Here is a 14,660-nt window from a genome sequence, read left to right as displayed (position 1 = left end):
TCAGGATTTTCACAAAAACCGTTTCTATCTAACATAGTAATGGTTACCATTCTAGCATAGGAATCAGAGCTATTCTTTTCTCTCCGTGTACTTTAGAAAATCAGTATACAGGGTAAAAAATTTTCTTTGCCAGGTGTTTGCATAAATTTATGAATTTGTTAAAATTTTAATTTAAGTTTGTTATCATTGTACTCAAACAATTTCACTTCAATACTACTCTCATTTTTTATTTCTTTTGAATTTTTCTAGTTTATACACAACTTCACCTTATAATTTTCTCATTTCGACTTTTCCTAATGATATCAACTCAATTTTCAGGTTATTTGTATAACCTAACGACTCTAAAGAATAAATACGAAAGAATATAGAAAATTCTGATGAAAAATAAAAATTGAAAGAGAAAATAAATAATGTAGTAATGTAAAATGAGGAAATACGTATTTTTAATGTTATTCAGAAATATTATTCATGGAAATGTGAATACCTTTATCTTCTTTTAGTATTTGTCCCTTAAACTCTATAACGAATGCAACTACGTACACTTCATTATAAAATAATAATAATTTTGAATAAAGTAAAAGAAATTCAATAAAAGCCTATCGGATTAGTTTACAGATAGAAAAATTTCATTTTGAATCCATTATCTGAGGGATGAACGAGTTATTGTAAATAGAAACCAGATATTTCTGCTATAATTTAATAGTTTATAAACCCATGATTAAATACCTTGACGGATATTATTTTTATAAATGACCGGTTTTGTCTATAGTATCTTGCTAAGCTCATTGGTTAGATGACGAAAGTATTTTTTTATTTAGACAGCTAACGAATATAAAGTTAAGCTTTTTTTTAAATCTGCGCCATTTAAGGATGCATATTGTTGAGAAAATTTTTCATCCGTTGAAAAAAAAAGTTAATTGAATTTATTCAATCTTATCATGATAAATAAGATTTGATTACAATCGCAGCTTTTAAACATTAGAATGATTTAACAAATTTGGGTTTTGTTTTTCCCGCTCTCATCTTTTGAAAAGTTAGGATATGGTTAAAAAAAATGTTACCACTAAGTTTGAGTTCAAAAACTCAAATTCAAGAAGTAGCTCAGGAATTTATAAAATTTTATAAACATTTTTTTTTTCTGTTTTCGTGTTACGGCAAATAATACTATCTAAAAAGTATATGACCTGGAAATATAACTTTTAGTTATGAATTTTAAGAGGACGGGCAAGAATTTTAAAATTATCTGCATTTGATAAATTTTCCGTAGGAAGAGAAAAAATTTTGATAGAAAGATAAAAGTCGTATGACTTTTTTGTACTCCAAAAATTTTCAAAAAATTAGAGATAAAAATAATGTCTGTACATAATATCAAAATAGTAATTTTAGATTTTTTTAAAGCATGCACTGAAATTAAAGTCAATTTTAAAACATACAGATTTTTATTACCAAATTTTCATTATATCCAATGTAAAATATGAAAGAACATAACATATATAATATAGTATATTATCATTACTGCACATTTTTCCGTAAATAATTTCTATCTTTGATCATTAACGACTTATAAATATATATTAAAAAAAAAAGTTCAAATCAATTTCTTCTCAAATGAATAAATTGAAAGTAAATAAATGAAACTGTTCAAACAGTGATAAATAAAAAGTACATATTTAACTTGGCTGTAAAATTATTTGATCAAATTTATTTCTAATTGAACCAGTACAAATGCTTCTATAAAAATAAAACTATATCAAGATGAAGAAAAAAAAAAGAAAAAAAAAAAGTCGCAACAATCAGTTTCTGTAAAGTCTACAATTTTTTTATGTACTTTAATTCGGCAAAACCTATTTCTTTAGCTCAACTTTTCGTCATTCTATTTCCGTTCACTTCATTAATTGAATATCATTGAAAGTGTCGCAGCTTTTATTTCGATTAAATCGTATCCAAGATTCAATACTTGAGATGTGAAATTCATTTTTATCAGCTTTATTCACACTAGGTCATCTTACAACTCCTAAAGATTTTCATCGTGTCACTAAATTTAAATTAAACTTTTTTCAAATCGATCTTGTTTGCTATTATTATCACTGCGTAATCAATACTTTTTAAAACTATTTTTACTTAATTACCCTAGTTTTCCATGTACACATTAAAATAAATAAAGTGTCATCAAGCTCAACCCGGAACGGAAAAGTAGATTCTGTATTCTAATCCGAAAATAGATAGTATGATACAACAAAATAGAAAGAAAATAAAAGAATCGAAAATAATCAATCAGATGAATGTCCGCGTGAGCTTCCTTTAAACCTTCACAACTTGCTATGAATTTCTCGCCCCCTTTCATTATATTTATCTTTGACCAGAATCTAATATCATTTTGATTCCTCAACCCCATTGATACTTTCATAAATATTTCGCCCAGAAACTTAACCTCAAATAAACTTCTGAGACCTTAATTTTTTCAATTTAGTAATCTAATTCTATTCTAACCTTATTTTTTATTATTTTAGTCAAACTTACCTCAAGTCACCTTTTTGTAATGATACTTCTTCAAAGACTACACGAATACGTTCTTTTAATCTGTAACAAGTAGAAATCTTTATTGTGATACTGCAATATCGCATAATTGCAAAAGATGCATCTTATTTCAGATCCGTTAGGCTATTTGATAAATTTATGCCTAAATAGCCAAGTTGAAAATTTCTACCATTTATTTTTTGGTGTAACATATAATTCTATTTCCTAAACTGACAGTAGTCTATAATAATTACCTTGCACGGAATAAATATGTACATCGGACATTTTTTGGATATGACGATGGATAATGCGGAGAATAAAAACGTCCATGTTGTTTAGATATTTGTGAACTTATGAATTGATGATCACACATTGTTCCGGGCAATAGTTGACCACTTGTTCTGAATAAACCTAAAAACATAAAAAAATTCTCACTCTTAATAATTGATTACAAATTAGACATTTCATACTTCGTATCGTTTATTCGTTTACCGAGTTCATCAAAAGTTCTTAAATAAAAATAAATTTTATGATAAATAGTCTTTCAAAGATCCCTGCTCAAAAATTGGTGTTGACGTCAATCAACATTTGCATACAAATGCTTCTAAAAGCTTACCGTGCTATAAAAACATCTGTATTTAAAAATAATGTCAATAATCGTTTTTCAAAATATATATGGAAATCCTAAGCAACAGGGATTCATGCGCCCTTGTTTATCTACAACCGATGAGAATCAGCGTTAAATTCTCTTCACACTTTCAGCTCACGCAGCGAATAAAAATATAAATGTCTACTTTTGTTTGATTTTTAGTAAGCACCAGTTTCTTATTCAAGCCGAGAAATTTTCCTACCCTTAGTTCCCAACCACACACGGTCTTTGAGAACCACATTACGGGGAAAATGGTAAATAATACCATAGTAACATTGAAGGTTACATTTATTTGATTATTTTTACACATTTTTGAAAAGCAAACTGAAGTATTGTATTTCTGGTCGTCTTCTGAGGAAGGCAGGGGAAGAAACCACCCTTCTTACCCACGTGGTATGTCGACCAATACATGGAATTGTTACATGGGATAATACATTAATTCGACTAAGGGAAACCAAATTCCAGAATTCTGTGGGAATGGAGTCATAGTGGTTTGGTCACACATGCAAAGCATCATATCGATCCTAAGGAAACGCCAATAATGAGCTCAAGTTCGCTATTCCCTCATGTTGATTATGCTATTTGATTATATTGTGATAAAAACAGATAACTTGCGACGCGTGTATACTCGAAATGAGTGAGGCAACGATTCCACAAGTAATGGGCGTTAAAACTTTAAAAGAAATCGCTTTCGAAATCGGTGACTCCGCTATAATTGATTAGTACTATTGTATGCTTTTCCATGCTTCGGTAACCATTTCCACTTTTTTTCGAAAACTTGAAATTCTGTTACTTTTTACTGTACATCACAGGAAGAAATCCCCTGTTGTTTAGGTTAGATTTCTATTTGACAGGTTAATGCTACAACTATTTTTGTGGTAGTGACTGTCATCTGTAGAGCAATTTCGTTATTGTGGTATGAGACTGACTTCCTAACTTAATAGGAATGGTTGCCATACATTTTTTCCCGTACAAAAGACGCTTCAGAGTACTCTTGATTATCCTGTATCAAGAGGATCCTTTAGATTTGATAGCTCAGTGGGTTTACAACCAAGTCCGAAACTACTTAACTTCGATTAAATGTGGTGCGGTTGCGCCTACGGTAAAGCTTCTGAAGAGAGCTTATTTTTTGACGTCACTGTCCAAGAGAAGAAGATAAATTCAACCTGGGTACAATGGATTTCCTGTCTACGTACCGCTGGAAACATATTCGAGGAGGAGTTCGTAGAAGCCAGAGAGAATTATATCCGATGGTCACCGCGTAGTGTCAGAACTGGGAGCGTCAGTCGCTTTAGAGGATTGACTACTAAGCCTTGAAACGTTTATTCATGAGAATGCAGAAGATTCAACTTTTTCACACTAGATAATTGAATAACCATGAATTCATAATCATTGTTTGATTTCAATAATTTAAATAAATTATAAAATTTTCACCAATCATATGAAGTAGCTCAACTAGCCAAGTATTGATCGATTTCACAATAATGCATAATTAAATCTCAAATGTCATTTATATAGCTTCCATTTTTACTTCTCAACATTGATGCATACAGCGTTATTCCATTTGGTATTTAAAAATTTATATTGCTGCTCTAATTACCATTTAATCCAGACATTCTGAACTTAATATTTCAGCATCTGAAATACATAAATAGATATGACTGACACAAAGAAGTATATTTTATATATTTATCAATTTTATAATAGATTTATGTCGATGAAACCTTGACTGTATTAAAAATTCACTATTTTATTTCCGGAAATAACAAAAAACTGTACAGTTCAAACTCGATGTAAGCAATCTCTTTAAAAGTGACACTCCTCCCCCTATCACGCTTTTCGTTACGACTTTAAAGCTCGCTTAGTCTTTCATGTCTTGACACTCGTTCTTGCAATTTTCCAAGAATTTTTTTTCTACAGTCCCTCACAGTTGCTTATAACGAGATTAGAATGTATTTTAAGATTTCTCTTACTATCTGCATTTTTTTAACTATTTCACCTACAAAAGCCGAGAAATGTATTTTCTTTTATGTCGTAAGATTTCTTATCCATAAACTAAACATTTTCGAAACACACTAATACTCATTTCGTGAGTCGATAACAAAACTGTCCAAGATCAAGTAAAACTCATCAAATTAAGCAAACTCTCGTTATCGAAAAAAATAAAACAGCTATTTTACGAAATAGCTCACCCCAGTTCTTTAAATTCAAGTCACGCGAATGCTTACAAAGAAGTAAGTATTACCTATCTTGCATTGCAAACCTTAATTCCAACTGGTAGAACTACCAAGCCGAATCGAATCCTTCTTTTAATTTCTTTTCTACTCATCCTACATCTATAAAGATTAACTGTCACTGTAAACCAGAGTTAGTGACAAATAGAAAACAAAAATAGCGGCAAATACTATTCATTGATATTTTTAATCTCTTCTGTACAACCCTATGCTGTAAGTGATGAATAGTTTTGTGAGTTAAGATTTAACGATTATAAATGACTTGTGCAATCGAGAAATAATAGCGCTTTGATTCAACCAACTGTAATTTCGAGTAACGTAGCCTCCAGAATCCAAAAACTGAACCTTAGTGGAAACTTCTATAACCGGTAGAGCCTCATTTGAACCACCGCAAGCCACTTTGATCCTCATTTCAACTTCCCTGGCTTCACATTGTTGGTCTCACGTTTGGTCTCAAAATTAACCCTAATCGAACCTTATGACCAATTATAGTTTCATAAAAATCTCATTTTTTTTACTCGACAAAACTACTAATAATAAACGTACTGAACTAATGTATAGAGCAGAGGTGTTTAGAGTCAGAAAGAGATTGAGCTTCATTTGAGTCTCTAAAGCCTCGGAATGTAGAAACTCAAGTCTTCAAACGAGGTTATATTCAGCCTTATTTCAACCTCTGTAGTGAAGAAACGGGAAAAGTGCACAGTTGAGGTTCAAATGAGGATCGAAAATACACTTTTAAGATACTTCATTGAACCTCAATTAAACTTTTTTAGCCTCATTTCTTAACTTAGATTGGAAATTGAAATGAAGTTCAATTTTTTGACTCAGGCTTAGTACAAAGTATGGATTTGTCGTCTTTAAAGTGAAAAATAATAAAGATATCATTAAATATTTCAAATGTTTGAAAACATCACAAATGTGTAAAATTTTTTCTGCAAATAGAAAAAAATGCATCATATCATATCTTCTTTTAAGAAAAACTACATTTATACATTAAAAATTCATAGCTATTATGATTATTATTATATTTTTAACGTGACTTTTTTCCTCTATGACTTTTTTTCCGTCTTGATTTAAAATGTAAAGTGCATTAGTGCCACGTCATTTTATTGGCAAAAAGCGTTTCTGTTTCTTTACATATATAAGCACTTGGTGTCATGTCACAAGATTGCAAAGAAAGTGTTTGACATTCTCGTACATCCTTATCCTTCTCTCCTTAAATTTTATTTTTCTTTTTAATATATTTTTCCTACTTTTTTTTCTCGTTTTTTTCGTCGTCTTCACGCGTCTTATGTTTGCTAGTGGAAGTTACCATGTAACGTAGAAGGATGAAAGGAAGTATAGCTAGGAGGATGTGGCCAAAGGATAAAGAGTTATAGTGTTTGACTGAAAGAGTAAAGTAGGAGAATGATGGAGAGGAGATGGAAGGAAAAAGGCAATGTATCCTGGGAATATAAAACCGCGTGTATGTTAACCCGGATACGAAAATATTTCGAATACATTACTTTACAGAGGTAGTGTCGCCAATGTGACATAGAAAGCATGAAATTTTCGCATGAATGAAAATATAGTCACTGGTTGGATCACAATCCATTTTATTCAGTAATTTTATTGTTTTATTTTCTTCACATGAAGATATACCAACCGTCGACCCATCCGTTATACTTCCGGGCATTCTTGATTCACTTTTACGATTTATTCATGAATCTGACAAATATCTATTCTTTGTTAGCGTAACTTCTAGTGTTATTTTTTAGGCTAGGTAGTACTAAAATGGCGTTACTTCATCCGACTAGAGGATACACTTACTCTGGGGATTCCTACTTTCTGTCTAGATCTCTAGCTCATTAATATGATCAAGAGATCAAAGGTAGACATGTCCCAAATGCGTTTATACTACATTAATGAGTAAAATCCAACAACAACCAACATTTCCCAATTTCTTTGAAGCATCAACCAATCATCTCTGAAAATAAAAAGACTGGTCAAAGTGAACTACGATTGACTATTGTAACGAAGCTAATCGGAAACCAGTTACTTTCAATGCTCACCTCTTTTTGAGGGGGCCGTTTCCTAGCCGGTTTCGGGTATGCACACGTTGCAGATGTCCCTATCGCCGCCCCAGACAATACCCATAGTCTAAAAGACAATCAAGTGACCAAAAGTGAATGTTACCTAGAGGCATGTTTAAAGAACAAGCCCCATCAACATGTGGCGTCTTACCACCAGGAGTCCATACCTCTGTATGCCTAAACTTCTTTTCATCGAAGGAAATAAAGAAGCTGGATGAAGTGGGCTTGGAAAGGCCCTTTCGTGGTACCAATTCCCTGGACTGGTAACCAGGTCGCTTCGAGAGTTGATAAGACGCGACTTCACCTTATTACCCTAGTAGGACTCTTCATTCACAACAGCTTCAAGTTGAGGATAAGCTATTATCCCCTTGTCCCGTCTCCGAATGTGAAGCCACTCTTCGAGCTCATGGCATTCTAATTTTTCAAGATAAATTGAAATGGCGCCCACTCACCAAGTGAATTTGGAAAGTCCTCCCATGACACGTTCTCAGCACAAGTCTAGTAATGGTTCATTCGATTTCGTACTTTAATTGTAAAATTTAAAATGTACTTTAGTTAAAAAACTGAATTACTAATATTTATTTGAATATGTAACTACTTTAAACACTTTGTTTAAACGCATAAACTCTAGTGAATTCACTTAATGAAAACTTTCGAAGTCAAATAGAGATCTTAAATTCTATTTGCATAAACCCACCTAAAAATTTGTTTGAACTTAAAAAATTTAGTGTCACAAACGAATGATAGAATTTAATCCAATGTATAATTCTAGGTGGATTCTGCTACTGTACTAACTTTATGCCAATCACTATCACAATGTTCATTTCATTCTACAAAATTGAACTTTATATTAATAAGAAGTTGTTCATTGGTACAATACGCTTGAGGAATAGGATAATTAAGCAATTAGTTTTAGTATCCAATTACTTGAATTGAAGATAAATTATAATTATTATGCATACATAGTCAGCAACTGTTTGATGCACTACGCAATGCATTGAGCATAAGTTCGCTGCTGTATCAACTGACTCGGGGTTTGTAGCAAACATATTTCTGTAGATTTAACGAAGTATAATACTTAGTATTTGCACTATTGGGAATTAACCAAACGGAATATGACATCTGGTGGTAATAAATCAAACTATTTTTAGTATTTACATTTTATTTGATTTATATCGGTGTTTGTGACCGACACTATTACATATGTGTATATACATTAAAAGTTTACCTTTCTTTCCTACCTGTATTTTGAGCCACGCCTAGATCATTTTCAAATGGTCTTAGTTTCATTTCTAGTTTCGAACATTCAAATTTTCAGTTTTACCGTAGGTCATTATGAAAAATATAGTGCGTGACAAAGACATGATTTTAGCCCTCGTGCAGTGCCACTAGTTTTACTTAGTCATGAAAAAACGTATAGCGACATCTGGATTAATCGTTATTAATGAAATGGCGGGTAAATTTAAAAAATTGAATTTTAAAAAGTAACATATTATAATTTCTTGAAAAACCTATCATATGTAATCATATATGACTATAGTGTGCATGCATAAATGTATATGATCATTTATGGTATAAATATATGTGACCATATATGGCGTCATAGTAAAGCCCGACCATGTTAGCCACCTGGCGGCAATAGAAATAAACATATGGTGAAAACTATTGTAGCCATAGTAAAATTGGCAATTGTTACAGCAATTAATAATATGAACATTGTGAATTTTGATATAGGCATAGAAATTTTTGTAATACGTTCATTTCAATGTCCGTCAGGTGGCGAAAATGGTCCTAGAAGTTCAAACAAGAATAATTTCTCCGTATACTAGATACATTTATATTAACATTTCAAGTATTAGTTTTTTTTAACTGTAATACGAACAGCTGAGCTGTACACTTCGATTTTTCAACTTTTTTTTCTGTGCAATCTACTAACAGAATTTATAAAAAAAAGTTTCATGTCCTATTTTAAATTAAATCTCATTGTAAAAATGTATATATTTGTTTTTCTTATTTTTATATTTTTTATGTTATCAGAACAGACGTCTTTACTCAACAGAGAAAAGTATTATATAGTAAGTTTTGTACGAATCCAAAGCTTTCTCTTCTGGCAGTTGGTAATCCTATTGTGGCGTGCCTTGCGGCGTACCGAACATTGAATATACGTGAATAGAACGATCTTCCTTCTTCGAATCTATTCGTTCCCTCTTTCTCTCTTTTTCTCACTTTTATCCAACCCCTGTATTTTCTCAAATCCAAAACCCTTTCTATGTCGCCTTTTTCTTCTACAAACTCTATATACGTACATCCCTTATTTGCCAGCCTTACTGAGAAAATACGTGCGACCAATGTAATGCCACTCAATTGAATTCAATTGGAAAAATTTTTCTACAATTTTTATATTTTTTCGTATTCATTTTTTTTTATCTCTTACTTATATATATACTAGGGGTGTGCGAATATCGTTCGAATAAAATATTAAAATTCGAATTGAATAATTCGAAATTCTCAAAATTAATTTCCCCAAGTTTTTTTGTAGAGAATTTAAAAATATTGCATGTATTTCTTATAAATTTTTTTCAAACGGAAATTAATAATTATGATAACCAAAATAAATTGAAAAGATCTCTTGCCAATATTAGTATTTAGATTTTTCAAGTTACTGATAGTGATAAACATACATTGAAATTGAGCAATTGTTTTTTCCGGGCAATTGATTTTTAATCAAAAAGTATATTATAGTAGGACCTCGTTGTAAGACTACACGTTATAAGACTCTTCCCCTCAATTTGTTAAAACTCGCTCGGAACACTTTCCCCACCAACTACTCAATAAAAGTTTTGTGCCGAATCTCGCTATAAGACTAACAACCAGTACGACTAAAATCAAGATAAAATGTACATACTTAAAGATTGTAGATTAAATAATTTATTTTTATAAAGAAAACTTAAAATTTCGTGGTATCACATAATTAATTAACAGAAAAGAACGACGAAATTCTGTTTATTTATGATGATATATGAAATAGATTTATTATATAATAGAGTAGGGTTGAACCAAATACATAAATAAAACGCAAAACGGCGATAGTCTTATAGCGAGGTTTGGGCGCAAGCGCTGTTAAGTACAATCGTGGGGGCACTTCAATTCTAAGAATTTTTTTCCTTACAGCTCCGAGCTAGTCTTATAACGAAGTCCTACTGTATTCGTAAGTAGAATATTTTGGTACACGGTGTAATGGAATTCAATAGAAAATCCAACGATATTTCGATAACTCATGAATTGTTTGAACTATTCGCAAATTCTTCAAAAATTTCCGAAGTATTCGAAATTTTTTAAAGCATTCGAAAATTTTCGAATAATTCGAAAGTTCAAATTATTCTATTCGAGTTTGAATCGACTATGAATATTCAATTTGGAACGAAAAATTCGTAAGTTCAAATCATTCTCACACCCTTAATATATACATACATATATATTTGATTATAATGATATTTTATAATTTCTATTTATTTAAATGAATTTTCCATAATATTTTATAAATCCTAATTAAAACGTTATTTAATTTATGTTTTTAATTAAAGCTACTCGTTACAGTTTGTATTTTCTATGTAAAACCAAACTGACGGTGGTTTTAATAATTATCGGAAAATGGATTTATAAATGTGCGAAGCATATCTATCTATACTGCATTGAAATAATTTTATACAGCAATTTATTTTGTCTTGCTTGTTCGTTATTTCACGATAATTACGTCAATAACAGTATGATAGTTATAATTTCATATATAATTTTTGATTGAAGCGCACAGGAGTTAATTGAACCCAATTTCTGCTCACATGCTTTACACTTGTATGCTCTGATCAAATCGATCCACTATTTATATATATATACTATACTAAAAAGGAATAACAAAACCGTTATTAATAACAAAGAAATAAATTAGATATTATTGTCTACATCCATTCATACTCATATGTCCAATTATCAATTTTGATTGAAATCGATTGATTTCGGGTGAGAATTTGATTGGACTAATCATAACACTTATCAGGTAGATTTACATTTAAAGAAGTAGATTAAAATGCGTTAAAATTCCACGGATGGATAATTGATACACGGAAAAAAATGATGCTCAAAATTTTAATAGTTTGTAGTTTATTTTCGACTTGAAATTAGTTTATTCGATGCTAATATTAAACGAGGATCATCATATATATTACAAAATGGCTATTATTTATATTAAAATTTGATACACATAGGAGAGCAAAATTTGTAATTTCGTATATTAAAATAAATATGAAAAAGAATCGGTAAATTGGTATTTATAGTTATTACTATTCAAATGAACATTAAAAAATTTTAAAAATGAGGAACCGAAAAATTAGTAAACGTACATATTAATATATAAAGATCTAGTATACGAATTTTGCATTTTATTACTTACCACTTATTCGATAAATGTATATAATAAATTAATTTATAATAACGAATAAATAACATTTTATATTAATTACTAGTCAATGGGATAGAATTTATAAAATAAGAGTTTAAAATTTTCGGTATTTTTATGAGCGAAAAATCAGTATCTAGTATACTATTTTTTCATTTTATTATTTACCACTTATTCGATTCATATATATTGTAAATTAATTTATAAGGATGTATAAATGATATTTTAAGCTAATAATTGATCAATGATATCGAATTTATAAAATAAAAGTTTGTAACTTTTGCAATTTCCGGCTGGAAAAATCCGTATCTAAGATAGCAATTCTTAATTTGACCAATCATTACTTTTTAATAGATTATGCCATAAATTAATTAACTTTCACTGATAAGTCACGTATTATACCTAAAAGTAATAATATTTACTTACTTTTTGAAATAATTGATGGTAGTTTTTAGGAATCTACGAAAATTAGTAAACTACTTTGCATTAAGCGCATCATAGTACTAATTATTGATAACAGATTCAACTTTTTACTTTTATTTATTAATTTTTAATATTCTGTTTTTTCCGTGTACCGAGGAAAACACCCTTTTTTACACCCTTACTTCACACTATACGGCCGTGAAAATTTATCGGGACAATTTTTACACAAAATTTTTTTACAAAATATTGTCACTTATTTTGTACCGAATTCTGTTATTTTTTAGTTTTTAAATGACAAGAAAAAATATTTGTTTTCACTAGTGATTTTTTTTTGACGTTGAAAAATTTAATTTAAACTACGGAAAAAAATTGTTTGACCTCTGTGCCGCATGCCAAACTAAATAAAAAAAAATGTGGCACACTTTCTGCCAAATAAGTGCGCAGTGTTCTATTGATCGAAAATATTGATACATGAATATCGAAATATTTTTTTTTACAATTTTCATATTATATATATACATATATATATTCTTCAATTACATGTAAAAATAAATTTAATTTTTATAATTAAAAAATATTCGGTTAAATTTACTGTATAACTAATCGTATTCATTAAAAAGAATGTTGGAAAAATATAATGAAATGGTAATTAAGGGGATAATATTATGATGAATAAATAAATAATATAGCCGTGGTATCTCTGACGATTAACAGCGTAATTATCAAGCACGAAGCTTGATAATGGAATAACATTGCCGGTGTGTATATATACAATGAATAATGTGAAGTAATACGCATAGAGTAGTAGGGGCAGTTTGTTGCACAGTGAATGCTGGTTCGGGAATGTGATAAGAGTGGAGAGGGATCAGAGGGGTCAGGTGAAAGCAATGGTCGTTAGGGATTGTTGGAGGTATAGAAGTAAATGAGGGTGAAAGGGACAATCGGCATAATCGAGTTTCGTCAATACGCCAATTGTCATTGGAATAATAATGCAAAAGTGTGTAAACAATCGAGCTAAAAGGTTTGTGTGATTTATTTACCACGTGTTATTGATTGGTTAATTATTTTAAATTTTATATTCGCGTCGTATATATATGTATATATATAATATATGGAAATTCATTTTAACTAAAAATCGGAATTATCAAGGGATTAAGGGATGAAGATAACGTACCCGGTAACTCCACGCTTTATGAGATTTTACCAGAACGGATGCGGAAGTTTGCTTTCACATATGACGTATTTCATCCCTCATACAATAATCATAACTTATGCTAGAGGTTGACGTGATATTATTTATGTTATTTAACTTTCATTATTTATATCTTCTGTAATATTTTAAGTTTGAAATAGATATAAGTAAAGAAAGCGCCCGAAAAACATAACCGCACTTAGAGAAAAAAATGGCTTTCTGAACTATGAAGAACATAGTTCAATGAAGCCTCCACTATTACCTTCAATTCGGATAACTAATATATAGTTGTAAAATGTACAATAATGTCATAGTTGTTTTAACTGTGTTGTAATTCAATGAACAATGACAATAGCGAACGTAACTAAGTAAAACATGGTATTCTTATTACAAAAAAATAATGAAGGGAAATCCTTAATTTTACTACACAAGAAAAATTACTTGAAATTAATTTTTTGCCAAAGCGAAATCATATTCAGACACTAAAGGACATTTTTTTTTACTTCAGAAATACTCTGTGCTATTTAAGTTGAATATGACAAACACGACAGGAAATATATGTGCACTTATTTGTCCATATCCAACGAAAGTAACCCGTAAAATATTCTTGACATTCTTTTACCTCACGCAGAAAGTGAAAATATAAATTACTATTTTACTAGAGCGGTAAACTCACATCGTGTTTTCTAAGCCATCTTCAAGTTTTTCTAACCCTTATTTTTCTCCATATATTTTTTCCTAAGTTACATTTTTATGTTTTACTTACGATATTTAAATATTTAATTCTACATGGAGACAACGGAATGGTAATCAAACCTGTTTTACAAAAAAATGGTAAACTTTACTATGTAGGATGAAAGTGATGACCATTTTTCTGGTATTATCTACCATGCATTTCAGTAACCATGCAGTGGCAAATGCAGTCCAAGATCATAAGCAACTTCCCTTATCGCGCTTTTCGTTACGGCTTTGAAATTCGGCCATTCTTCAGGTGCTTAAATTTCATGTGTTGATACTCGTTATAAGCTTCACTCACTTGTCATGTAATGTAAATCATTACTTACTATGAGCGACTTGCAAAAAAAACCAAATCTACTAGAGGTAGAGCCTAAATCTCGCA

General features: G+C 30.3%; 1 protein-coding gene and 1 long non-coding RNA gene across 4 annotated transcripts in view; one reads left to right on the top strand and one right to left on the bottom strand.

The window, feature by feature from the left end:
• LOC103574876 (suppressor of lurcher protein 1) overlaps positions 1–14,660 on the bottom strand; it is a 331,756-nt gene that overhangs the window by 162,832 nt on the left and 154,264 nt on the right. For all 3 annotated transcript variants that reach the window (XM_014442139.2, XM_053738735.1, XM_053738733.1), the window contains exons 5-6: positions 2,772–2,928; positions 2,521–2,580 (exon numbers count right to left, since the gene is read on the bottom strand). In XM_014442139.2, the coding sequence (XP_014297625.2) occupies positions 2,521–2,580; positions 2,772–2,928 (217 nt within the window). The remainder of the gene's footprint in view (positions 1–2,520; positions 2,581–2,771; positions 2,929–14,660) is intronic.
• Positions 1–14,660, top strand: part of LOC128667662 (uncharacterized) — a 77,361-nt gene that overhangs the window by 16,871 nt on the left and 45,830 nt on the right. The gene's annotated exons all lie outside the window — the stretch shown is intronic.

Source organism: Microplitis demolitor, chromosome 4 (assembly GCF_026212275.2).
Source record: "Microplitis demolitor isolate Queensland-Clemson2020A chromosome 4, iyMicDemo2.1a, whole genome shotgun sequence".
NCBI classification, from domain to species: domain Eukaryota; kingdom Metazoa; phylum Arthropoda; class Insecta; order Hymenoptera; family Braconidae; genus Microplitis; species Microplitis demolitor.
The sequence above is the reverse complement of the archived record's forward strand: the minus strand, read 5'-3'. Positions and strand labels throughout refer to the sequence as shown.